The sequence below is a fragment of the Tigriopus californicus genome, chromosome 3 (assembly GCF_007210705.1).
Source record: "Tigriopus californicus strain San Diego chromosome 3, Tcal_SD_v2.1, whole genome shotgun sequence".
In the NCBI taxonomy this organism is placed as follows: domain Eukaryota; kingdom Metazoa; phylum Arthropoda; class Copepoda; order Harpacticoida; family Harpacticidae; genus Tigriopus; species Tigriopus californicus.
Genome location: NC_081442.1, coordinates 11,770,331 through 11,797,170, shown reverse-complemented (window position 1 = coordinate 11,797,170; position 26,840 = coordinate 11,770,331). Strand labels below are relative to the sequence as shown.

At 40.5% G+C, this 26,840-nt stretch overlaps 6 protein-coding genes and 1 long non-coding RNA gene across 9 annotated transcripts in view; 3 read left to right on the top strand and 4 right to left on the bottom strand.

Moving 5' to 3' along the window:
- Positions 1-3,537, bottom strand: part of LOC131878291 (uncharacterized) — a 29,435-nt gene extending 25,898 nt beyond the window's left edge. Inside the window, exon 1 of one of the 2 annotated variants that reach the window (XR_009372999.1) lies at positions 3,451-3,537. This is a non-coding gene — a long non-coding RNA (uncharacterized LOC131878291). Of the gene's footprint in view, positions 1-3,361 lie in introns of both variants that reach the window. The other variant, XR_009372997.1, reaches the window with a different exon arrangement.
- LOC131878283 (uncharacterized) lies at positions 407-3,368 on the top strand. The gene is made up of 6 exons (XM_059224214.1): positions 407-854; positions 1,936-2,136; positions 2,203-2,651; positions 2,712-2,957; positions 3,018-3,066; positions 3,138-3,368. Exons 1-6 carry the CDS (start codon positions 822-824, stop codon positions 3,276-3,278), a joined length of 1,119 nt encoding a protein of 372 aa, XP_059080197.1. The 5' UTR covers positions 407-821; the 3' UTR covers positions 3,279-3,368.
- A 214-nt stretch (positions 3,538-3,751) lies between the features above and the next one.
- LOC131878282 (paladin-like) lies at positions 3,752-6,080 on the top strand. The gene is made up of 8 exons (XM_059224213.1): positions 3,752-3,934; positions 4,001-4,179; positions 4,410-4,590; positions 4,651-4,855; positions 4,958-5,160; positions 5,223-5,407; positions 5,476-5,738; positions 5,890-6,080. The coding sequence occupies exons 1-8, from the start codon at positions 3,815-3,817 to the stop codon at positions 6,078-6,080; spliced, it is 1,527 nt and encodes a 508-aa protein (XP_059080196.1). The 5' UTR covers positions 3,752-3,814.
- Positions 6,081-6,111: 31 nt separating this feature from the next.
- LOC131878285 (uncharacterized) lies at positions 6,112-9,011 on the bottom strand. 2 transcript variants are annotated; one of them, XM_059224217.1, is made up of 4 exons: positions 8,165-9,011; positions 6,642-6,912; positions 6,425-6,581; positions 6,112-6,353 (listed from the first exon to the last, which is right to left on the bottom strand). In XM_059224217.1, exons 1-4 carry the CDS (start codon positions 8,431-8,433, stop codon positions 6,130-6,132), a joined length of 921 nt encoding a protein of 306 aa, XP_059080200.1. In that variant the 5' UTR covers positions 8,434-9,011; the 3' UTR covers positions 6,112-6,129. The 2 variants fall into 2 exon arrangements, with proteins under 2 accessions (XP_059080200.1, XP_059080199.1); XM_059224216.1 differs by having other exon boundaries at positions 6,112-6,356; positions 8,165-9,004.
- A 910-nt stretch (positions 9,012-9,921) lies between these two features.
- LOC131878148 (uncharacterized) lies at positions 9,922-13,146 on the bottom strand. The gene is made up of 4 exons (XM_059224046.1): positions 12,795-13,146; positions 12,398-12,720; positions 10,243-10,465; positions 9,922-10,178 (listed from the first exon to the last, which is right to left on the bottom strand). Exons 1-4 carry the CDS (start codon positions 13,120-13,122, stop codon positions 9,922-9,924), a joined length of 1,131 nt encoding a protein of 376 aa, XP_059080029.1. The 5' UTR covers positions 13,123-13,146.
- Positions 13,147-16,546: 3,400 nt separating this feature from the next.
- Positions 16,547-17,738, bottom strand: LOC131878288 (uncharacterized). Its single transcript, XM_059224219.1, has 2 exons — positions 17,601-17,738; positions 16,547-17,540 (listed from the first exon to the last, which is right to left on the bottom strand). The coding sequence occupies exons 1-2, from the start codon at positions 17,601-17,603 to the stop codon at positions 16,698-16,700; spliced, it is 846 nt and encodes a 281-aa protein (XP_059080202.1). The 5' UTR covers positions 17,604-17,738; the 3' UTR covers positions 16,547-16,697.
- A 3,857-nt stretch (positions 17,739-21,595) lies between these two features.
- Positions 21,596-25,146, top strand: LOC131878280 (serine/arginine repetitive matrix protein 2-like). The gene has a single exon (XM_059224207.1). It carries the CDS (start codon positions 21,703-21,705, stop codon positions 25,066-25,068), a length of 3,366 nt encoding a protein of 1,121 aa, XP_059080190.1. The 5' UTR covers positions 21,596-21,702; the 3' UTR covers positions 25,069-25,146.
- The last annotated feature ends 1,694 nt before the right edge of the window (positions 25,147-26,840 follow it).

Sequence of the window (26,840 nt, the reverse complement as noted above, 5' to 3'; positions counted from 1 at the left end):
TTCACCCTCCTCCTTCAGCTACCACAACAGTCCTTGATAATAAGGTGCAGTACCTAACTAGTGCATTGCAACGAGATGTGTCCAAGACAAGTAACAAAATGAATTTGAAAACTATGTTTATCAGATAATCTTGGGTAGAAAAGCTCGCTAAATAGGGCATGAATCTATTAGGTCTGATCGAAATTGGTCCATGAAAACCGTGAGAAGCTCTCCAGGCTTTCCGACTTTAAGCATGAATTTCCAAGCGACCAGATTAGCCATGGCGCAATGAATTGGCAGGTTTGAAAGCAACTGTATCTCCGGGTGAATAATCTGCTTCACGCGAAAAACCAACCACTTAACATTTGAACACAATCACCCTTTAATTAGCTTTCCCCAGAGACGCCTGCATTCGGAAACTTTGGGCCAATTACATCAGCATGTCAATAAACCTAATCACAAAATTGAAGAAACTTTTTGAAGTCAAGCTCTGGAGGAAAGGAAAAGTTTTGCAATTTTGAATATCGGTTTTCATTAATCCACCGCAACACGGGAAGTGTTGAACTACTTCAAGTTTTTCGTGGTCTGTTCGAGATTTATAGACGAGTCATTTAGATATTTGTGAAGCGGGGAAACGGGAGGACCCCGCCCAACTTTGCGCCGTCGTTCGTCCAACCAGCGAACGACGATGAAACTCCCCACATATCTTTCTTGTGTCGTTTCCGCTCGAATGCCTTTCAAGAAAAGGCCTTAAATCAGATGATGCGATCAGTCGACATCAAGAAGTGCCCGGACTCAGTTGATGAAATCTTGAGATCCCTAGGCAGACTTTGAACTGCACCATGATCCAACTTTTTCTTATTGGAGCATTAACGGTGAGTATCATCGACTTCTTAAACATTCAAAGAGTTGTCTTGGGAGGGCTATGAGTTAGTATATGATTCACCTTTCGTAATATGGTTAGTTGCTTTTTATGCCAATTATGAACTTTCTTGAAATTGGAATCGTTTTGAAGTTTATGGAAGGTACATTTCGAAGTTGGGACAGTTTTTAATCTAGAGGAGGGAAGCTGATTACTTGAGTAGTATTAATAATGCAACAATGAGTGGAACAAACACCAAAGGGACAAAAAAAGTTGTTGTTGTTTTTTGGTTTGGTTTGGTTTTTCACGGGCTTTTCTAACCGCTACAGGGAATGTAATCCCCAGTACTATTAAAAAGAGAGGTTATAATTCGTCTATTTATTACCTTCAATCTTTATATGATATTTGGTCTACCAACGAGTTTGAGTGGGCAGACCGAGCTAGTCCTTGAATGTAGGGTTGATCTGGAATGCTATCTAAAAAATTGTCCAAGTCTGACTTAAAAGATGCTACCAGATCAACAAGGCCTACGTCTTCCCTACGAATATCAGAGGGAAGCAAATTAAACAATGAAGGAGCCCGAGAAAGAAGAGAAGTGGACTTCATTGTTCGAACGTTTACAAGGCTTTGTGTTCTTTTGCAAAATGAAAAACATCCAAAATCATCTTGGAAGCGTTTCTTACTAGAAAGTCAGCTTCCAAGTCTACAATAATCTTACAGACAACTCAAATCACGAGGAAAAAGGTTTGAAAGTAAGGCCAAAAGATTAGGTCTGTTTCACAATCAGAATCACAATTACTTTGAATCTCACATTCAAATTTTGGCCCTTCTGCCGTACCCAGTTTTTTTACGGATCGGTTTTCTTGTTCAGGATTTAAAAGGCATTTTTTCAAGGATTTTGATTGAAGTAAAACCACGTCAAGAACACCATTTAGGATGGTGATTTTGGCAGAACTAAAAGCAACCCTTTACACATTAAGAAAATAAAATAAAGGATCGGGATACTGTATGGGATGTTGAAACTTTCATGTTGTTCAATACCAATGATTGATAGGATGAATCACCAATGTTACTATTTCTATATTTTGATTTAGCTCATGGTGACAGCCTCGCCCCAAAGTTACCTCCGAAGCGATGATGGTCGCGAGTATCGTGACAATTACGGTTACTACCGCTACATCCAAGGCATCAAATTGTACGTGGAATGTCATGACCGTTACTACGACGCTCGCAAAGATGACTGCGGTGCAGGGTCATTTCGATCTCGCACGGGAGATGAGTATGACATCAAATACGTGAGTGACCCCAAACGCACACATATTCAAACCCACACTGTCTTTGTAACGATCACGTTTATCTAGGACGCCCTTCGATTCGATGGCTCAGGCAAATATCGGATCCAAGGCCGACTAAGGAACATTAGATACGGAGGTACTAAAGATATGTATCGATTCTATCGTGAAAGATACGAAACTGGCTCCGGTTCCACTTGTCCGTACTCAAATTATGAGAGTGATGCTTTAACCGGAGTTCTTTCGGCACTCACCCATCCCACTACCTCGTCCTATCCATCCGAACCCGATCCAGCTGACAACGATGCCGTGATCATATCGGCCAAATCCCAAATCAGACGAGCACGGATTCTGGTGCCGGGACAAACATTAACCACATCTCTCAATGTCAAGGGCCAAAATAAACCGGGGAGTTCTGTGGCCTTTCCCACGGCCAATTCCACGGATAATGAGATATCACACCAAAAGATCCGAACCAAGCGATATCTCCGTACCTATTACCCCACTGACACCCGGAGGTACCACATCAAGACTCAAAGCTTCAATCATTCTAAAGCCTAACGCTAGTTTCGATCTAGGTATTACGATTATCGGGATCGATATCCCGACGATTATAATCGGCGAAGATATGACACAACACGTGGAGTCAGTGAATGTTCCGGCCGCGAAAAATGCGAATGGGAAGCTGAGCTGGTTTGCAACCTGGACGATCATCTGAACTCTGTTCGGTATTTGTACACCAGACGACCGGCCGTTAAGTGGACGCGGGTTTTCGATTCGCATTACCCCAGAGGTCGATACAACGACATATACGACTATTTCGGGTAATAAAGTCCTGGCTGGAAGCTTTAATCTTGGCTTACACAATCCTTTTTCTATCCTAGGTCCAGGGCTTACTTGAAAAATGACGGAGAAACACTCATTATTACGAAGGTTTGAAAATTTGGACTCAAAGGGATTCTCGAGACCTGGATTTTAAAACGGACTCTGGCCTTTTTTTTCAGGTTTATCCCGAGGATAAAGGCACGTACATTTGCGAGTATGACGACAGTTTGGATGATCGCTACAGAAGTACTGTCCGTGGTCGAAAGATCCGCAAAGAAGTACGGTTTTACCCCAGATATCCAGATTTTCAAGGATGCTAGCTAGTAGGATCATATCATCAACTGCTTACAGTTTACAAGTTTTTTATGACATTCATTCAATGATTCCAATAAACAAATCTTACCTAAGAATGCTCGGCCGCTTTCGATCCCCGGCCTTCAAATTCGCTGACACAGCATGTTCGAGGATAGAAATCACCATAAATAACGTTACCTTTCCTATTACAATCTTGGCTTCCAAAGTTTTCACTTTTACTTTCTGGTTTCTGAGCTCCAAGTTTCAGGATGAACAAGTTCAGTTGGTTCCGAAATCAAGGGTGATCAATTTCGAAATTTCGAAAATTGCCCATGGACATTATTTTAGTGGTATTGCAACGACAACAACATGTCAATTTTTGAGATAATCAGACCCTTTGCTGCAATGTCCCTGCAATTGATCCAACTTATTGGATCCGCTTATCGGTGACATTGGGCCGGAGTTTGATTTATACTAATAGACAGGTCATGCCCAGCCTCGTACCCGTTGTACTTATCAGTGATTATGGAGAGGGTCAGAGAGTCGGAAGCAAAAGTTTGAAATGTCCCAATCTTCGCCCAAGGACATTCTCCATGAATGTCGATTCAAGAGTGATCATTTTCAGAATCTTCATTTGTTGAGTAAAGAAGGCAGAATCGATGGGGCACCTAATTTCAGACAGGTGAGATGATTTTCAAGCAAGAAGTCCATTTTGTAACTCTTGTGCTAATCCACGATATGTTTGCAGGTGAAAGGATTTCCTGTTTATGGAACGGCCCAGCCTTTGATCAGAGGGTTTGAGAACGTTCTAGACAAAGTTAATCATGGTTCCGAGACCAAAGCCAATAAGGTTATCTGGTTCAATATGAGGAAGGAACCGGTGATCTATATTAACAAGATTCCATATGCACCTCGAGATCCAGAAAGGCAAGATTTTTTTTTACGACGTACATTGATCTCGGATATACTAAGGGAAAATCAAATCATATATCTTTTCGAAAGGTTTTTACCACTAACCATGATTGTATGCAACAAAAATGTACTACTATTTTTTCCACGATTTCAATTTCATAATTTAACTTTGAACTGTACATGGAATGAGCCCCTTGAATGTTAAGGGAACTTGCCTTGTAATCACCTATTCATTATTTTTTTAGAATGCATGAAAATTTGAGTATTGAAGCCTCGTTGGAAGATTATGAGGCTATGGAGGTTTCAATCATGGATTTGGCCAAGATGAGAATGGAGATCTCTGGTGATTCCACTTTGAAAGTGCACAAAGACTCTGGATTCACCGAGAACCCTTTGGAAAGGTCGGATCGTCTTGAGTCGGTCAAGGTAAATAATATTTATGATAAATGTGGATAATTGCTTTTTCCTCAAACACTTTCATAACAGGTGAAATCGTTGCAAGGCCAACGGGAAATCTGGTCTAGTTTGTCCGATAAATATCCTCATCTTCGGATCTTAAAGATTCCTATTTCCGAAGATCAATGCCCTACTGAAGAATCCTTGGACATGATCGTGGATGCCTTGAAAGGGGAACCAGCTGCCACACAATGCGTTTTTAGCTGTCAAATGGGACGAGGAAGAACGACAATTGGTAATTATATTACTTGTAATCGAGAGCGGAGCAAGGAACTTTATTCTCATTGCAAAATGTATGTTTACAATATCAACATCTTGAGCAATTGGCACATTTTAGGAATGATCTTAGCTTGTCTGATCAAGGAGATTCAAATTCGAACTGAGTTGAAGAAGCTACAAGAACTTCACCTGGTGCCTGAAGAGACAATTGCCAAGCTCATTGCCGTCCATTTTGAGACCAAAACCAAGGCCAAATCCACCCATGAACAAGACAATTTACTTCGAGGCAAATTCGATGTCATCAAGGAACTGCTTCAAAAGGTAAAATTCAATTCGGTTTGAGCTGGCTCCGTTTGAGATTGAATACTCATAATTGAATTTAGGAGAGCAGAGCAAAAGAGGCCAAGAAGAGTTTGGATCGGATCATTGATATTTGTGGTCCACCTCCCAAGGGATCGGGGCTGCAGAACCTCAGAGAGTGCATCATTGAGACGAAATGGAAGTACGATGTGGCTCCTGAGGATAAGCAAATTGTATGGAGGGAACTAATTTTGAACTTTATGGAAAGGTGAATCATGTTTTAGCTATATCTCTCATAAATCATGACAATCCCACGGCAATCCCTTTTTTTTAAAGATATTTCATCCTGATTTGTTTTGCCACTTACGCCTTGGAGTTTGGTCCGGAAGGTTTCCAAAGATCCTTCAAGTCTTGGATGGACGAGCGAAGTTACTTAAGAGATATGATTGCTCAAGGCAAGGACAAATTGGAATGGTACCGGCAAGTGGATCCGGTTAAATTGAACACGCTTAAAGAACTCATCAGTGCTCCAAACTACAAAGAGAATCTGGGCACTCTCATTCAAACCATCTATGAATTTGCCTTTGTCACCTATGGAGGTAAACCATGTCATAATGATTGTATTAGCTTCATTGGAGGGGAAATGGAGGTTGCGAGATTCTATGAATGATAACCTTCAAGCAGAACTAATTGGCGGTCATGACTCACGGCCACCTCGAGTTCTCTATATAAGGTTTGATTTTCTTCTAGATTTGCCCAGGGGACCCATCAAGAATAATTCCATGAGAAAGTTAGCAGCCAAGACTCTGTTGGAGATCATGCCATCAGAAATCCACGAGGAAGTTCAACGCAAACTAGATGAGCACATGTCATCTCCGGATTTCATTACACTGATTGGATTGGTGAGCTACCATGGCAAGGAGGGACCACAAGGTGTATAATAATAACGAATGTAAATGATATCAAGGAAGACACAAGTAAAATGGGGTTTTATGAGCGCACAGTGAATTGTCGATTACTCAATCTGGCTGATGAAGCTGGAGGCGTGGCTCTTGACATGGTGGATGAAGGGGGCGGGAAGCCGAGGAGCTCCAATTCTTTCTTCTTCTTCCATTGTTTGGCATAAATAAGAGCGGCAATTCCAACCAGAACAGCTATGACTATCAGGACTAGAACGATGATAAAGGCCGGATGTGTAAGGACGGCATTTGAAGCTGCTGAAAAAAAGAAAAATCATGAATACTAGCTAGGATCGAGATCAATAAATGAAGTTCGTTATTCTTACATGTGTAAGGGACAGTGGAGACAAATAGCGCGTCCATGTTGGAACAATCAACCTCAGTAAGAGTTGTAAGACCAACATGGCAACGATCAGTTCGAATGACCTCTGCTTTTCTAAGGTTCTCAAAGGCCGAGTCAACAACACGAACGGAGTTCGCATCCTGAAATGGTCCAATGAAAAATAAAACCAACGAAAAAGAGGGTAAGAATAAAGGGCTTACTTGAATGTTGATAAGTTCAATTCTGGACCTGGCGAGAAAATCTTGAAACAGAATGTCGCTTCTATCGATTCCATAGTTAGAATCTCGACTCCATATCTGGACTGATGTGGATGGATTGTCCAAACGTCCGGACAACTTGAGACGACGGACATCCTCGAACACAAAGTTGGTGTATCCATAGTCAATGTTTTCGATGTAGAGATCAAGGTTTTGGATCTTGTTGAAACTCACATATGATATGTTGAAGTAACGACCTTCAATGGAAAACGTTCTGAAATGTACAGGCATTAGCTGATTTGGTTAGTTGAGTCATGGCAATAAAAGAACAACCATAGGTCTAGAAAATGTAATGTGTTTTTTATATATATATATATATTTTTTTTAAAGCATTGTCACTAAGAAGGTGGTGTTCAAAACACAGTTGTGGATAATCTCGTTCTTTCTCGTATTAGTGGAATTTTCTTTTAGAGACACGCTAAATACTCTGAAAAATGCAAGCACCGTTACGGCGCGGCTACATAACACAACATAAATAAGCAATTCAATGCTTGGAGCCTACATTTTGATTAACAAATTAGTAATGTGCTGAGGTGATTTCTGGGATTTTAGTTTTAGCTTTTCATCATTGATTTTTTTTCCAGTTCCTAACGGATTCCATTCCACATATAGTTAATTTGATAGATACCAAGCTCCTAAAGAACATTAATGCTTCTTTTGTCTTAAACAGAGACCCTGTCCTCTATAACCTTTTTTCTGTAGTCCTCCAACGATACAATTTAGATGAACTTTTGTTAAATTTAAACAGAATCTTGATCATTTTCTGCAATCCATGCCTGACCAACCATACGTTCAGGGGAGCCAAAAAGTGGCCAATTTCAATTCATTATTAGACCAAATATGTATCAAACATGACATGACTTGCTGGAAACTCATTCCCAAGCATCGGTTAGAACCCTGTGAAAAGGATTTGCAGTGAAAATGTGATCAACTTAGATTAGTGTTTGCATTGCAAAAGGGACGGTACGGACTCAAAAATGGATTATTGCCTGTATTTGAATAAGAGACCCAATAAGATTCCGATGTGAATGATTCATGGAATAACGAGCTATTGAGAATATATTTTCTAATTTTACTTTTGAATGTAAGAGAGCTTAAATATGTACTTTAACCCTTTAACCCGATATTAGGACGTAGCAACTTGTAATGGTAACTGGTTTTGCTTGCTTATCAAAACTAAGATCAGGATAATTTGACTAAAAATGAATTTTCAGATTAATACTTGGCTCTAAGATAGTTTTAAGCAGAACCACACGGATGGGGGAAACTGCCAACGAAAACGACCCAATATAGCAAAAGGTGCAGAATGTTCAATGCCAAGAACATTTATTGGGTCACTTCTTTTAATACAAATGAGCATTAAGATGCCTGCCAAGTCTTTAATTGGATCATGGACTTTGTGAATTCAAAATACAAACGTGTTTGTGTCCTTAAGGCTTGCATCTGCCAAAAATCTCTCCTCTCACCTCAAGTTGAGTGTGATCATAACACGGTCACAATCCCGGAGTTGCACATGATGAAAGACCAGGTTCGAGAACCGGTCCCGCACATAATCATTGACCACGTCACTCAAATCTTCAAAACCCGCACTTTGTGCATTCCCCAAACACCGACAGGACACCATGTTCCGTTGACTCTCATAGCCGCATTCCACATCCAAGGATTGGACGGCATCCAAGAGTACAATGAGAACCAGTGGTGATGCTATTCTCCAAACACTTTTGGACACACTCATCCTGTGACCATAGTATAAACACAATTCCACTTCAGTATGACGCAAGGAGAACACCTATCCAGCTTCCAGCAGGCTATTGTTATGGAGAGAGGGATTTTCAAAACCACTTGTGTCAAAGCATCATTGTCATCTGATGAATCAGGAGGGCTTCTCCGCCATCCATCTACTCGTGTACATACAGTATATATAGTTCGATAAGCGAAGGTATGTCACTCACGCTCAAAGCTTTAAACGAGCTCTCTAGTTTCAATAAACTTTGAATCCTGGGAGGATGACTTTGAAAACGCAGGAAATCGAACTTGATTTGTCAATGCATTGTGGTTCCGAAGAAAAGGATATATTATGTAATTTCCGTCAGTTAGAAACTTTGTAAGGCTTTTTAGAGAATTTTTAAAAGCAAATCAGTCCAACTCACTTGTGAGTGGATTGAAGTCAGACTGAAGCTTGTTCAATATTTCTCCGCATCATGGCAAAAAAGCCATCCGAGGGAGCGCATCTCCCTCCGAATCCTAATACGACGCTTTTCATGGACATATTTTAGAGTTTGAAAAGAGAGCTTTGGGAAGTTGGATGAAACAAGGGAAAAGACGCTTAGGGATAGATTCCACTCTTTAAGCGCGATGAAAAATCGAGGGAAAAGACCCTAATGGGACAGTGATTGCTGGTGCTCTAAAAGATGGAGAAAATTAAAAACATGAAATAGTTGCAAAAAATGGCCAAATTCAGTTGGAAAATGAAAATTTGAACATATATATTTCCGACGCAAAAGTGGAGGTATTTTTCAGGTTGGCGTATATCTTTAGGTTCGATCATGGTCTCTAAACAAAGTTTGATCTTACAAAAAACGTCCGCCAGGAAGCACTAACGATATCTGCTCACTTACTTGCAGAAGTTTCCACCTCAAGTAACGGAAAAAAATATTTCTTCCTTCACAATCTCGCAACTTGAGAGGTGTCAACCTATCACAAGTGTCTTTTATTTCAACGGGCGTTCCATTTTTTTCGTTCCTGAACGCTTTGCTCCAAAATATCTGCATTTGGTTTGCTTCTTCATTCATTTAGTGAAGTTTTAAAGATTGTGACAGGACGCTGTTCCCTAAACGTCAAACCACCTTCAAATTGATGTTTTTGCTAGCTTGATAATGATTCTGCTTAGAAGTTAGTTTTGTAATTTTTTAAAAGTCCTCTTGTCCTCTCCCTATCCATTTCATGTAACAGAACGATTCATTTATGAACACCACAGATTAGAGATCAAGCGAATCAGGAAATCGTTGGCACGTGAATGCAGGAGACCATGTGCTGCTTTTATTCGAACTTGCATCTAATTCCGGACTTGAAACGCTGAAATTTCAAGGACAGTAGGTCACAGGTGGCAGTTCTGAATTCTACTTAGTCGACATTCAAGACCATCATACCAGAAAAATGCCATGGATGTACCAGGCTTTATCTACTTATCGATTCACTAGAAAGACCCTTTGAATCACATTCATCAATTGATTGAACATGCGTTGGTCAGATTCAAGTTGAATACATAAGAATATGTTCGCGGACAAAAGGCCTCCATGATATTTGGTAGACCGGGATAGTTCCGCATGAGAGTACAGGGTTGGTTAAAATGGGAGTTTTGCACCGTGGACAAATGAAGAGCGAACAATTTCGGGTATAATTCTGAAAGACCTGCTGTACCGTACATCCGCCTTTTTTGCACCGTGGACAAATGAAGAGCGAACAATTTCGGGTATAATTCTGAAAGACCAAACAAATATCATGAATGTTTTCATACCAATATTACTTCACGTAAAGAGTTTACCTCGCTCGGTGCTATTCCACACTTGCTTTCGATTGGCCCAATTCAAGAAATGAGCTACGGCCTTCTCTTCCCTGGAGAAGATTTGTAAACGCCAATGGTGTGGACACACGTATGTTCCATTGGGCTTGCGACCTACCACCACATAACGACAATGTCTCATAGCTGCATCTCGGACCAGAGGCCCATCCATGGCCGTGACATTGTTGGACAAGATCTTGGATTTCTGGTCAAGGAAGAGGATTTGAAGGCAAATTGAAAAAATAAATAAAAGATTGAGCGGTTGAGTAGCTGCCACTTGCTAGACAGGAACGGGGAACGAACTTGTTGGTTATTTTGTAATAAATCTTCGGTAGGTTCAAATGTAACAAGTTATTTTTTGGGATTCCTTGGCAAATCGACACAGAGAAAAGCCGACACACCGGAAAACTCGACACATTGAAAAATTCGATGCATCAGGCAACTCAATACATTAGAAAACTCTAAATGTAAGAAAACAAAACATATCGCAAGATGCAACAGATCAGAAAAACATGACTGCCAGAACCATTTGCTAATATCCGTCATTGAGGATAATTAAAAATGGAGATAGGGCGTCCTTGCTTAAGATTTATATAATGCTGCTATAGAAAATATGAAAACGTGTAAAGCTCACTGGTCAAGCCATCAAAAAAAGTCACTGAAAAGCTTGGAGGTGAAATTTTATATTTGTAATGATTTCTTGTGTTTTGAGTTTTCCAATGCATCTAAATTTTCGATGTGTCGAGTTTTCCCGATGTGTCGGGTTTTCTGATATGTCGAGTTTTCCGATGGGTCGAATTTTCCAATATGTCGAGTTTTCCTGCGTCAATTTTTCCAGTGTGCCGACTTTTCCGTTGTGTCGAGTTACCTTGGAGCCAGTTTTAGGTTATTTCATGAAAAAAAACTGCAGTGTTTTGAAGTAAATTAATAGCATACTTGCAAACAATAAAATCTAATCATTGCCGTATTAAAGCGCAATGTCTCATTAAATCAGTTTTATTACTTATTAGACTGGGATATTTGTGACTAAAAATGTTTGAAGAATTAGTTTCAGTGTACGGAAGCTTAGATTGGGTACTTGTACGTATCTGGAACGTAAAAATAACATGTAGTAGCTCCTATGTACTCTTTTATACAGAACATACACAAAAAATGTTCCCAAGACAAATTAGATAGAGCTGAAGAAATCATTGAAGAACCCAATGTCCAAAGTAGAAATGCTTTGTCTTTAATTAAGGTCTTTTTAGTCCAACCTGATATAAACGAGGAAATGTGAATTGCGGAGCATTGCTCATATAACAAGATTCACAACCATGAATACCTTAAATGTTGTCCAGAGCAAGCAAAAATGGCACCTCTGATATGCCCTACTCAGAATACATTACAAGAATGCCAATTGTTATTGTTATTCATTCCAATGTTTTGGCAGCATTCGGCAAAATCTGGTGAGATTATCCCGAAACCTTCAATTTCCTTTAAGCTGTTGCGACAAAAGCGAAAGAAATATATTACAGGCCATAAGGGTTTTTATATTCAACATTTATAGTATAAGAACATTTATATTCATCTCGTATTTGTTATGTTTCAAATTTTTTTTTTTTACAAATTCCTTTATTTTGATCATGTCTCCCTAAGAATGCATGTATTGATTGACATTGATAGGTAGCTCAAGGTGTATTTCACTTTTTCTATTAACTATAACGTAATATCTTCAATATATATTTGCCTTAGATTCTCACCCAATCATGATATTTATTTTAGAGACCACTCATCTACTTTGTCCTGGACCATGATTTCAGGATGGTTCAAAAAATGATTTTCAGTTAGTAGTCATAGATACGTGCCAACATTACAATTCAACATATTAGTTAAATAAAGGTAAGCTTGAGATTTTATTCCTGAGCCGAAAGAGAAAAAAGATCTTGAAGAACAGTAATCGCAGAATTTCTTCCTTAGTAACCACCGTAAAACATGAGTAACTAATGAAGCGAAAAACTTTTTTCACGTGTTTATAAATTATTTTAACGTTTTCTCTAATAATTTCTTGGCTGATTTTCATAATCTAGAAACACTATTTTGAACAAAATCGCAACCTATTTTTCCGACCCCAAACCAATTTACACAGATTTGAACTCACCAAGTCCTCCAAGATGATCTTGAGAAAGGGATGGCCTGCTTCGAACTTCATGAAACAATTTGTCAGAAGTTTTTTGATATTTCTTTGCAATATGTTTGGAAAGTAATTCGGAATTTGATTCACAGATATTGTGTCCACATCCATGTAGACACCCCCCTTCTGGTGCAATAACAAACATCGACATAAGTCTGACCAGGAGTACACATCAATATTTGCATTCAGGAACATATGAAGGACATCTGAACCATAATAATCCCTGATTAAAGTTTGAAAATCAAACTTGCCCACTTGAATATTTCCCAGACCCATTAGAAATGACAAAACTGAAATTCGTTTGAAATCAAACCAGAAAATACCATGAAAATGTGTACAAGTAGTGATAGTTCATGATACTTACCCTTGTAGTCATGTTGGTTGTTTTTGGATATCAAATAATAGATCTGGCGACTTGGATTTTGCCGGCTGGCACTTTCCAAGGCACAATAAGTGAACCAATCCAAGCGATCTTTATTCGTCGTCATTTCTAAGAAAATGATCCCATTGTCAGGAGAGATTTTGGAAGCGGATGAGATGTGAAGTTTTGTCAAAAATGGGTTCAAAATTGAGTCAGTTGAAAGCCGGGTTGCGACTTGATTGTATGAAAACCGGAGGATGACTAGTAAAGGAAAGATTGCGAATATCAAAATGATTTTATTAAGTGTTCGACGCGCACAAATTCTGATCATGGTTCAAACAAAGAAGTGCAAATCTCCATTGACGTGCTTTGCACATGTTCTTGATGATCATCATATTATTATGGTAATTTATCAGACAACAGAGCATATCCGCACACTTGCTAAATTTGGCGGCAATTCAACTTTTCGAAACAAAGTTTTGTAACACCTTAAAGATTTACTTTATCCTGAAGACGCCGTGAATTGACAGGTTTTACTCGTAAAATCACGTAGCTTTTTAGTTGACGAATTGACTTTTCAAATATCGTGAAAACAATTAAGCAGGGCTTGAACCGTTACCAAAAAAAAGTAACGCGTTACCGTAACCGTTACTTTTGCAGAAAAGAAGGACCTAAAACTTCGAAAAAATCCGCTCATGAGATATTTAACGTTTAGTAAATATGACGTGAAACATATGACTAGCGCGATTATTTATTTGATCCCATCAGTGGCAAGTAAGCCATTGGATTTGAGAGGGGTAAAGTAGAGAAGTAAGTAACGGTAACGGGAAGGCTTAAAAACCCGTTCCATTACCGTAACTTTTTCAGAAAAGTAATGCGTTATCGGTAGCGTTACTTAAAAAGTAATACTGTTACTTGTAAGGCGTTACTTCAAGCACTACAATTAAGTAAAGTTACCTCAGAAAGTAGCTTAACGTAATTGAAAGACTCATCGTTTGCATTATTCTTGTTTGGCCATTAACACTATGACACTATGCCAGAAAACCCGAAAATTCTAAAGCTACTCGAGTCATTTACTTGCCAGATATTTTGAGGGGCATGGTCAGGATGATGTGATGATCCTGAAATATTGGCTCTTAAGATAATAAGGAGGGTAAGAATTATTCGTCAAATCCTTTGCTTGATTAGCTGTGTAATTAATTACCCACATTAGTCTAAAGAATAGAACTGCAACTCGTCCCTTTTTATTGAGAAACGTCTTAAACTTTAAGCCTAAACCGACAAGAAGTGAACGTTTCAACTGAACAAAAATGTGATCAAAGCTAATCCAGAATAGATAATTTAAATCACTACTTAGTTAAGTATTAAGGAAAAATTGAACATGGGTACTGGACAATTGACGATTTAACGCCCACCTTTGGTGTCCTGCAGGTTGAATCTGTACCATTGAACATATAACTTTTCATATTTATTTGTTGGTTTAGCTCTCATGGTAAGCCCAAACTTATCAAGTGAAAAATTGCAAGAAACATGAGGACAACTTCATTAAACAAATCTTTTTCGGAACAAGTTTAGCTCGTTCATCAAACACTTGCTATGTAAGGAAGAAAGGGACCATCATCGTCGTCACATCAAAGCAACTAACATTGTAGAGACTGATGCATAGACCCATGGAATGGAGTCTGATCTCAGGAAAATTTCTGCATGCGAGAATGTTATTGAGGCAACAAATCCAACGATAACATGCTTTAGGGTGCTCCAGACTTATCCGAGGTAACTGATTGTATTAATTATTTTCCATCTTTGCCATCGATCCTGAAAGATGCTTGAGGGCAAAAGAAAGGATCGAGGTAATACATTATCGTCTAACAATGGGTTAAACCATAGATTTCTAGACACTGGATGTCGGACGACCGACCACTCGGCTGGTAAAACAGTACAATGGATGGTCTCCTGGGAATTGATTACAAACCGGTTTATTGTACTGTTTAGCCAACCGAGTGGTCGGTCGTCCGACATCCAGTGTCTAGAAATCTATGGTTAAACATATCTACCGACCAGACCACAATGAAAAAAAGTTGATTTGACTTCTGGATATGAACGTTCAACATTCACGATCGTAAGTATAATGGTAATATAAAGAAATAGTTGATAATAACATCGATTAGCGTTGAAAGTTGGGGTTGCGGCGCAAGATAAAGCAACTCTCGAATTAGTGGGTTCGATTCCAGGCACTTTTGGGATAAGCATCAAGTTTCGATCATGAAATTATAATCGTTCTTTTTGAAATCAGGAGATCAAGTGAAATAAGCTTGACTTTGGTGTCATATTCTTATGTAGTTAAAAAAAAGTATTTGAAATACTTTATTTGTTTTTCATACTTCATATATTAAGCAGATCCAAATTTGCTTAATGATTTGGAGCTCATCCAACCAATTTTGAGTAGTAACAAGGGGGCAAACATGTTTCAAAATCTTGGATAATGCGTCCAAACACTCGCAGAAGAAAAAAATACCTTTCATGTTTTTAATATCTGATATAAAAAACTTGATCCTTTTGTAACCTGAATTTGAAAAGAACATTATAATTTTGTTTTGCTTATTCTCCATTTGTCCCAACCGTGCAGGTTTCTTCATTAATTCATGTCCAGAAGATACCCGTTTGAAATGTAGGCAAAACTAACAACCCACGTAAGGAAGGCCCACCTATGGATAACATATCATTTGTTAAATCGCATTTTGCAAATAATCACATTCAGTTTTAATGGTTGAGATTGTAGTGTTAAGAGAAGATATGAGAGGTTTCTGATATCGTACGTTTTCACAGGCATCCATGAGCTTTCTCCCAACCTAGGTTTTAGGGTCAATTCTAGTGACCGTAGAGGCTTAATGTGCGTTTTGAGAGCACCTTCAAGCCCTCGAGAATCCAGGCTAGTTAAAACAATGAAGTCCACCTCTCTTCTTTCTCGGGCTCCTTCATTGTTCAATTTGCTGCCTTCAAATATCCTTATGAAGTATGTAGGTCTTGATCCAGAAGCATGATTTAGTTCAGACTTGAACGTAGGTCAGTTTCTGACCTAAATTCCTGATCAGCCTTATATTCAATGGCTAGCCAGATTCGGCAACTCTAATTCGTTGACGGATCAGATACTATGTGAACATATGGAACATATAGTTAAGTAAGATAAATAAGTTTTTCGTCTTGAACTGTTGGGAATTGCATTTCTAGAAGCGGTAAGCAAGTTCGCAAAACAACACCGAATATCATTATCTACATATTATTTTGAAAGGACTTAACGAAGTAGAACTCAATTGTTATGAGTCGGAGAGCTTAACACATAACATTAAATTTGGAAGGCATATTCCATGGAATTGCATTTCTCAAATACACCGCCTATGATGGCTACTCAGAGCTTGAATCTGGGGACAAAGTTGGCGAAAATCAGTGTAGACGATAATATGACCTCTCTTGAACACTACTTTTGGACGGTAGTGTTTGTTGCTACAAATGACATTCGTGGCTGAAACGCTGGCAAGTTGGTCCTAAACATCAATATCATGCGACAAAAAAAAAAGATCTCGTCGAGTCAAAGGTCCTGGAGGTTGTGAAAATGCGTTTTTTTTCTATGCTATCTAATTACTTGAACTGAACACAAATCTTGAGACAACCTTATCCTGCATGAAAAGATACGTTTCTCGGAAAGATCCGTGATAGGTCATTTCTTATTCTATTATTCAAAGACGAGGCCAAAGTCCTGCAAGTCACTACGCAAGAATGTATTTCAGAATTTCCGCACTTCATTTTTTGTTTGCAAGGGCTCTCCCTGTGAAGATAATTCTGCTTTAATTTTTTGCTAACAAAGTCTTCAATATATTGGCTTATAATCTTCGATCATTCAATCAGGGACTAATATGTCGTATTACTATCAAGTTTAGCTTTAACATGACGTTTGAACTCCTCCATCACATCGGGCTCAAAGTAGTCTTGGAGTGACTCGATAATGAATGCTGGGTCGGTCAGGCTCTCCTGAAGTCTCTGTTCCTTCTTTTTTAACTTTCGAATAACTAGATCTTTGGCCTTGAGCGATCGTCTAAGGTTGGCCATGATCTTTTCTACATCTTCACTGGGTCTTTGACATGTGGGACAAACAGCGTAAGTATGGTCAAAGTCATTTTCATGTAACATGGGTTCATCATGATCATCAGCCAATGGATCTGGTTCCTCCAAGATGTTTTGGGACGCTGTGCTTAGATCTGCAGAAACTACAAAATCCGGCACATTGTTCAACGGGTCAGGTTCTTCAAAGGTACTTTGGGACGCACTCGGCTCTTCAGACACTATAAAATCCGGCACATGGTCCATTGGATCCCCTGACAAGCCATCATGATACTGCTCGGGCTCGGTTTTAATGGGATTGTAGTGGTTTAGGTGCAGGTTTAGAGAAGGAGAGAACTTGGGCGGAATCTTTGGCACATCAAAGAGTGTGGGAATGGCATCAGTGTGGAGTCTGATAGGACCATTGAACATCTTGTCTTCGAAATGGAGTTGACATATTTGCAGATTGTTGTGACAATAGTCACTAGATTTGTCTTTTAAATCCGACCGTCCACTGTTTTGAACCCACACGGCGCACCGCTCTTTTTTCAGGGGAAATTTGTAGAACTTGAGTTGGAATCCATCTCCTCTGAAGTGTCTGCAATTGAGGGCCGAGCAATACCTGCCAAATTTCCGAGAACCCTTGGAAATCCGCTAAAACAAGTGAAGTTTGTCAGATGTTTTTTGCCAATTACTTTGATGGTCTTCGCTTACCATCTCTTTCGACTATTTTGTCCTTTAATATTGGTTTACCATCCGTCCAAGGATTATTGGTTACCCAAACAGAACAACAATAAAGAAGTGGATTCAGGGATGCCAAATTTACGTTTGCCAGTTATGGCGATACCTTTTTATAACCAAAACAACAGATATTTGATCCACACATGTTCTATATTTGATTCATTGATCAGACACATTATAGCCAGTCCATTTAAAAAAGGTTCAACTTTGCACCTTGGAAGCGATTATTGTACTGCCTGTAGATCAAGTAACATAAGGAACGAGGAAAGCCTAAAATTATGTTCAAAGTAATGCTCACTTGATAGATAAAACACTGGCTAGCTTGGTCCTGATGTACGTTTGTTGCCGAAATTTCATAGATATGTATTCCACTTTGACAAAACTTTGCAGATATTATTGTCACTTTGAGTGAATTCAATTGTCAACATGTGATATTTCATATCTTTTTCCGAAGTTCTTTGAAAAAGGCAATGGAAAACCATAGAATAAGCCTTGAAATGATGACAATTTTCCCATTACGTTTCACATTGTCCCTAGCCCCTACGATGCTTGGGCTTCTATTAAACTGCTCTCAAGTCTTTTCATGCTCAAAAAGATAGCAATTAAATCATATGACTGAAATGTACTGAATTGATTTGCTTTTGCCCACAGCCCATATTGAAACTTTGAAAAGGGTGAACAGGAAAAGCACTTTGACTAAAAAGTATGGTTTGTGCTGTAACTCAGCCAGGAAAACATGCAATTTTGAGAATATTGAACCTTTCCTTCTGTTGAGCTATCAAGAGTCTAACCTTAGGTCTGGTTGCCTTTTATAGCATGAATAAATGGGTAAGATGATGTCGGACAAACAGCGCCTAACCTATTTCTTATCCAAGCGCACACAAAATATTGATGTTCAGGTAGTCAGACGTAGATTTTGAAGAAGACATACTTTTAGAGATATGAACGTCTAAAATGTAAAAAAAAATCTTCCTCGAACTATTTGCTTCATTCAAAACAGGCATATGGTGTAATCAAAATGTTTCAACAATTCAATGAAATTGGCTAGATTTGGTGGCAAAATCTAGCATGGGGATCCTCAGGAGAGTTTGTCAAACTTATGTAGGTTTTGTCTTCTCTTTGCCTTAATCACAAGCTTTTGACAAGAATTTCAAGTATCCCTTAACGTAAGTAAAGGCTCTAAAACACATGCACATTGCAATGATATTGATACACGTCTTAAAGGGGACTGTTTACCCCCGAAGTAGGCAAGGCAGATTCTCAAGGAAAAACCGCTCACAGGTGATACAAAAGATTTTTAATCAGGCATTATGATGGTTACTATTCTTAAGGTTGACTCTGATCCGGACTAATATGATGTGATCAATCTGCCTGTCACACAAGCTTTCAAGCCAGTACTGCCCTGTATGACCCCTGTTTGACTATGTACGTTCTTCATAACAAAAAGACTCTTTATTACATTATTTTCTCACATTATTTTCTCATGGTCCTCCATTTACTCTGCTGACATTGATGTCGATGTTTAACAGGGCTCAAATTCTATTCGTGTAAAAAACGCCCAATTTCGGCTCGAATTCCCCTTGAAGCTTTGAATGGGTAAAAATGTCTTCAAATGGACCAATATTTGAAATTCGCTCAAAGACTAATGTGTAAGCTGGTGCTGCATCTTGATGGTTTGTCAAATGACGAGGCCAAATCTCAGTTCTCGTCACGCTCCTACGAAATTTACTATTCCTCATCTCCAACGTTGCTGGTCATGCTGTGTCTGGATACAGACAGTAAATGTCGAACCGAATTTCAGCCCCTTGTCAGTGCCCTCAATATGATCCCAGCAATTTGCAAATCAAGTCCGAATTTGATCATCCTTTTCATTGATATTACACCAATGTAATAATGTTTTGATTAGTATTAAAATCATCATAATATATATTGCATCATATTCTGATACTAATGCTTCCATGCATGCCAAATGTATTTTCATAAAAAAAAAACTTACAAAAATCGGTGATTTATTTTTGCAGGGTTCCAGGGTAACTCGACACTGGAGAACTGGAAGACTTGCCTGAAAACTCGGTACAGGAAGACTTAGCGCATTGGAAAACTCGGCAAAGGAAGTCTTGGCGCATTGAAAAATTCGACACATCGGAAAACTCGACTCAGTGAAAACTCAATACATCAGAAACCTCGACATGCACGAAACAGAACATATCAAAAGACGTCCTTTTCATTGAGGGACACAGCGTCCTCTGCTTTGTGTAGGTGCAGACAAACAAATGTAGAAACAAAAAAACGCGTTTTAAAATGCCATATTTTATCAAGTGATTATTAGATAAAAAATGTATTGCTAAAGTATTATGATACAATGAATAACCCCACAGCTCATTCATCTGGGAGACCTTTCAAATCCTCTACAGGTGAAATTCGAACAATTATGACATGTAAGTGATCATTTTAAAGGAGATTGTATACTGCATGATTGACACTTTTCAAATCATCATTTCTAACAAAATAAAACTATAAAAAGTACAACTTCTCAAGTTTTTGATGAAGGACTTTTAAAACATCACTATCTCTAGACTTGAATTTAGTTTTTAGGACAATTTAAAGGAAAAAGACAATCACATAAAGTTGTTGGTATGCTACACGTATAAAGTATATTGCTCCTTAATTTTTTCAATTTAGAGGTCAAAAGTATTGATAAATTTGCCTTTTTTTAAGGATTTTAAAGGTCTCTCAGAAGAGTTGGTGGTCTATTTATGGTGTTAGAATGTATCAACAACAAGATGTTCAGCAAAAAATACCTTGTTCAAATCAGGCGTCTTAGAGCGCGTTCCCGTCCTCTTATGTTTGTTTGTCGGCAAGGAGAGAGGGCAGTGAGAATGAAAAGGGCTATTGAGGATAATTGAAAATGGAGAAAGGAAATCCTTCCCCTAGACCGTTATACTTCTGCTGTAAAAAGTATAAAAAAGTAAAAAGGTCATTAGTCAAGCCATCATAAAGGTCATTAAAAGACTTGGAACGGCAGTTTCATATTTGTGCGGTTTTCTGTTGTGCTAATTTTTCTGATGTGTCGAGTTTTCAGAGGTGTTGAGTTTTCAGGTGTCGACTTTTCCGGCGTGTCGAGTTACCTTGAAATCACTTTTGCAGAATACGTTGGAATGAAAAAAAAGGAGAAGGATGCGGAGGACTATTATCTAATATGTAGATTTGGGGCTACAGAACTAAAATACTTCAGATCCGTCTCAAAGGTTCGAAAGTGTCATGCGAAAAGTCTGTTATTGTTTTAAGCTAAGATAGTTCTTGAAAACAACGTCAAAACAATTTACCCCTTCCATGCCAATTCAATGTATGTTCTAAATGAAACTCCATTCCGGTTTATCTCTATTGACTAAATGTTTGGACCACACTTTTTTAGGCAGTTCAAGTATCATCTATGAAGTCCTGACAAATTTGGTCAATTTTCGTGAAGCTGGCCAGCAATAAATCAGGCTCCCTGACATTTTCCATCAGCTGAAACTGAATTTTCATTTGATATTTAACACAAAGCTGTCCAAACACATTTGCCGCTTTGGCCATCAATAAGCCAAATGTGGTGCAAACTGGCATCCTAAAAATCAAAACTGATTGCCTTCAAAACGGCCATGCACGAGTGGCATCGATGGCGAAAATCGACATTGAAGGAATTTCTGCCACTTTCCGCCATGAAATTTTCCGGTCCGTTGGTCGAAAACGTCTTTTGATGATCTTTCATCCCAAAGGGTAGTCATTTTATTGCAGGATAATAAAGCTCATTGCCAAGAACATTACCTTTCTCTCCCCAATATTAGCCAAACCCACGGGCATTTTCCTGCCAGATGTATCAATCTTAAACACACACCTCACTTTTCAGCCTACTAATGACATGACCTGAGTTTTGGCTTAGCGCCTGTCCACAAACGCATAATTGGTCCTATAATTCACGTTGGCTTTGGCAAGCCTGTTGCCACTATCCTGGCCACAATTCAGCCGTGCCCTCATGAGCTGCTAGCCGCCCAGCCGGTTCTTCTGACTTGGATTCATCGCCCGTGACTTCAGCATGTACAATGGCATCGGCCTCTCCACCGCCCGTGGGTCCGGCACGAACGGCTACGTGACCCGCAATCTCGGTTTGGTCCGCTCGAAAAAGGATCGCGTGGATTACCGAACGGAAGAGGATCTGAATCGAGCGGCCGCCGCTGCGGCCAATCGCCAACCCAATCAAGGCATTCTCGACCATGAGCGTAAGCGCAAACTGGAATTGAAATGTTTGGAATTGGAAGAGGTACTCCGTGAGCAGAATCTCTCGGAAGAGGAGGTGGCTCAGAAGGTGAGTGCTTACCGACAACTGCTCATCGATAAGAATGTGGATAAGAAGGACTCCGTGGAAACCGACGAGTTTGGACGAGCCGTGTACAAGGACACCCATCAAGAAGCCCGAGCGCGCCACGAGAAGAATGCCAGACTCAAATCCGCCTTTGGGATATCGGATCAATTTGTGGCCGGATCCAGTCTCGATCCCAATCGAAGAGCCGAAGAAAAAGCTCGATCCGAAGTGGAGAAGCGGAAAAAGTTGGGTTGGGTGGGCAGTGACGAGGATGAGGAGGAGAATGAGGAGGATGGCCAGGCCCACTCCAGTCCAGATGAAAAGGCCCGCAAGAAGGCGAAGAAGCGACGAAAAAAGGAGAAGAAAGACAAGAAGAGGAAGAGGAAGAAGGAGAAGAAAATCCAGAAGAAACGCCGACGAACCGCTCCAAGTTCGAGTTCTGAAGATTCAGCCTCTTCAAATGAAGAAGAAATGGAAGAGGGCGAGCTCAAGTCGAGAAAGCGATCCAGGCATGAACCGGGCCGTCGATCCAGATCGCCGGATGCCAAGCGGGTCAAACGGTCGGCCTCACCCCGCCGACGATCACGGCCAGATTCTCATCGAAATTCGCCCCGGCCAGATCGTTCGGGATCGCCGCCCCGTCGAGGCCAGCCGGAGCGAACCAAGTCGCCAAGCGCCAGATCACGCCCCCGACATGACTCTGAGCGCAACAGGAGCCGTGCCCACCGGGATCAGGCTCGCACCAATGGTGATGACCGGGCAAGTCGTGATCGGTCTGAGACTGCCAAACCTCCGGTGAATGAGATTGCAGCCAAACCCAGACGTCAACGGCATGATTCTTCATCAGATGAGGAAGAAGCCAGACCAACCAGTAGGTCTAAAAGAAGGTCACGGTCTCATGAAAGGGACAGGAAAGCATCTGAATCCAAGTCGACCAGATCTGGTCGTGACAGGAGTCCAGACAAAAGCTCGCGAAGAAAGCGACATGATTCTTCGTCGGATGATGGCAGTGCCCGGAAATTGCCAAATGTTTCACCTCGGCCATCCCATGCCAAGCGGGAACGACATGATTCCAATAGAGACCGAAAATATCACTCAATCAGTCCAATCAGAAGATCATCTGCCAAGCTTGGCGAAGACAAACATCAAGACGCCAGGTCCGCTTCAACTCAAGATCGTGCTCCCAAAACAAGCCCACGTTCATCTGAGCCAGATTCAAAGTCAAATAGAGAGAAGAATGAGCCTTTGGAAGACATGAAAAAATCGCCCAAGTCAACATCAGTTGGCAAGCACGAGGACTCGGCCGAGAGAAGGTCCAAATCCAGACGAGGTAGAGGAAAGTCTCCCCAGCTTGAGATATCCAGACAGGATTCGCCAAGTTCGTCTTCATCACGGAAAAAGCGTCATGACTCGTCTCCAGAAAGATCCAGGAGCTCCAAGTCCAGATTAGACAAGAGAAGATCAGTAGAAAGAAAAAGTCCAAAGCCTGATCGACATGATGAGGGATCAAGGTCAAGGTCGGTGAAGAGAAAGACCCCTGATAGAGATGTCAGATCAGACGCCAAAGAAGGATCCAGTTCAAGACGACGAAACAAATCATCCGAAAGTACAAGTCGGTCCAGACGAAATGAAGGCGAAAAAAGCCGATCAAGAAATAACAACGAAGAACAGAGGCAGTCAAGAAAGGTTGAAGAAGAAAGTCGATCAAGAAGGAATGAAGATGGCAAAGGTCAAGCAAGAAGAGGTGAAGATCCAGATCGTCAAACAAGGAAGGAAGATGACCAAGAGAGTTTTGATGGTAGAAAATCGTCCAGTCAACGCTCAAAGGCCATCAGGGACCGACGTCATTCGGATGATTTGGAGAAGAACTGCAATGATAAGAACAAATCTACCCGCCAAGGCTCTGAAGAGCGGGACAAGCCGAAATTGGGTACGAGATCTGGCCAAGAGGCCAATCCATCATCTGAAAAGGATTCCAGACATCGACACAATCGAGATTTGTCTCAAGAACCTGTGAATTCTAGAAAAGGCTCTCCTTCTGAAGAAAAGGTGTCCAAGGTACCCCAATCACTTAAGGATACTCATCAAGGGTCTAGAAGAGCCGTCGATGAACTTCAGAAACACACCACTGATAAATCTTCCAAGTCACAAGTGTCTCTGACACATGACAATGGTGGTCAGAGTAAGAAATTAGTGGCTGATGACAAAGACCGAAAATTGCGTAAAGGTCGTCGCGGATCCTCGTCTTCATCCTCCTCCTCCTCCTCGTCTTCATCCTCATCATCCTCAGACAATGAACCTCGCAAAAGGTCCACGTCCTCGGCAGCCATAAAGGACTCTGAAGAGCAACCCAAGCAAAAGAATAGAGAAGAAGCTTTGAAGATGATGGAGGCTATCCTGAGACAACAGGCTTTGCGCAAAAACAAGTCTTCTAAAAAGGATGACCATTCCAGTGGATCAGGAACCTCAGACTCGTCAAGCTCAAGTGAAGATGATGAGAAGCCGAGAAAGAGACCCAAATCCAAAACCCAACGAAGCCGGAAAGACAGCTCGACCTCTGATTCTTCTTCCTCTAGTTCAGAAAGTGAAGCAGAGCCCAAATCGAAAGGAAAACGCATAAAAGCCGAAAAGTCCTCGGATTCGTCTGACGATTCTGAAATGGAACGTTACAGTAAACGCATTGCAGAGCTCACAGCTAAAATCAAGAGGGAAGAAGAGCGAGATTCGTCTAGTTCTTCCAATTCAAGTGGGAAATCTTCCGGGGAGGAAGATAAACGCCGCTCAAAGATTAAGGCCGAACCTTTGGAGCATTCAAACAGGTCTGCCCCCTCACCTCCAGCTCAGTATAAGGAGAGGCAAAGTGCAAAAGGAAGCCCTTCAGGAGCCAGTAGACCAAGTGCCGCCTCCAGGCAGCGTTCAAGATCTCCCCGTCGGGTGCAGCGGTCGCGATCCCCTCGCCGACGGGCCTCTCCTCGAGATAGTCGCCGTGACCAAGGGCGACCTGGCCGAGGTGCACGTTCCGGTCGAGATGACCGGTCTGGCCGAGATGGACGGTCTAGGAGACGTGAAAGATCACTGTCCATGGACAAGGTGGACTAAATCATGACATTGTGTTATCCCCATGCTCCAGTAATACATCCGTGTTTTTCCAGAATAAATCCACTTGGTATCAATTAATTGAGAGTGTTCTGGAGCATCCTCATTTTTATTGACAAGTTCACAAGGCCTCTTCTTGATCGAGGAATGTGGCAGAAAATTGGAAGAATCCAGACAGAACTGAGAAGATCGTGATTACTGCTGAAAGGTTGATTGACCTACTGACCTGACAGTTCTAGGTAGCCATACACCCTGAAACAAATTGATCATGTTTCATATTTGCGCTCTCACCGCTTCACCGAGAGTGATTGGGTCACACTACATCTTGACGGTATCGCCCATTTGTGGCATGTATTTTACGACCTTGCACTAGCCGGTCCAATAGCTTCTGGATTACGGGTTACATCTTGGGTTGGAGTGCAGTGTAGGTAGAAACAATGACGAAGATGAAATCATGTCCAAAGGTTGAGCTCAGGCATGACAAACCATTCTCAAATGTTTTGGCATCATTTGTAAGGTATAATATGGCTACATTTTGGAAACGAATAATTCGAATGGTTATCAGAACCTCTCTTTAAACGGTTTACATTTTTCGAAAGCTAGGCACTCTGAGTGAGTGCCAAGCAAGGCAACAACAAGTTAACTATTCGTAAATGAGCAAATTGATCTGGTGAAGTGACATCGTTCAACTATCACCTTAGTTATAGGTGACAATGGCTTCCATAGCCGTTCAAGCACAGAATGTTTTAATTGAGTGAATCTTGTCCCCTCCGTGGTAATCATGGATTTTAGGGTACCTGAAGTGTGCGGACGCCTATTGGTTTATGTTCGAGACGTTCGAGGGCTTGTCCTCTAGTTTATGTGCTATAGCGGCATTAGGGCACGCTAGGAGTAATACATGAAGCAAGGATGAGATGAAACCCCGTATAAAGCTTGTCGTTCGAGGATTCACCAGAATTTCAATATGCGCTAGGGTTTATACCCACCAAGCAAATTTAGATTGCAGGAGAGCAAAAAGCGCTTCAACAAGAAGTGAACGTGATGTTTTAGTGCCAGTCTTAAAGTAATTGGCGCTAAAATGTCCTTGTCTGTAGAAGAGGAATCAAAATTTTGGAAATATTTAGATGTGCATGAAAGAGCTGAAGAGACAATTCGGAACAACTTCTTAACTTTTGGCTTCCTATTTACAAAAAAATAGAGTCAAGATGAACTTCACAGGAATAGGACGCCATTCAACTTTCACTTCATGCATATCTGAAATATATCCATTATGAATAAAGCTCAATCTCTTAAAAACATAAATTACTAAAATTTTGACCACCCTGACAAACGGGGGAGATCATTAAGGGCTGACACTTATAGCAACGCATTTGAGCTGCCAAATCAGTCCATCGGACACATGGACAGGCAAGAGCCAAAAGTAGTGCCAAAAGAGCGCCCTCACTTTTCAGGTCACCTAAAACCCATGATTACCGGTAAATATTGCATAAGACATGTTTCCAAATTTGAGCACGGCCCCATTGAAGCAGACGGCAGAGGCGGTGTCATCTTCCTTGCTCAGCTAATAAGGTACCGTGATAAGGTTTCTTGAGCACTTATTTTGAATTGCGACTGGGTAAAATATTCACTTTTTCAATAGAAAATGCCTTTACAGTCTTTCAAATCAAGGCCAAAATGTAGCTTAATACGTCTATTCACGCGGTCACAAGAGTTAAATCAAGTAAGATATGATCAAGACTATTTTTGAGACACTTGATGACCATCTTAAAATCTCA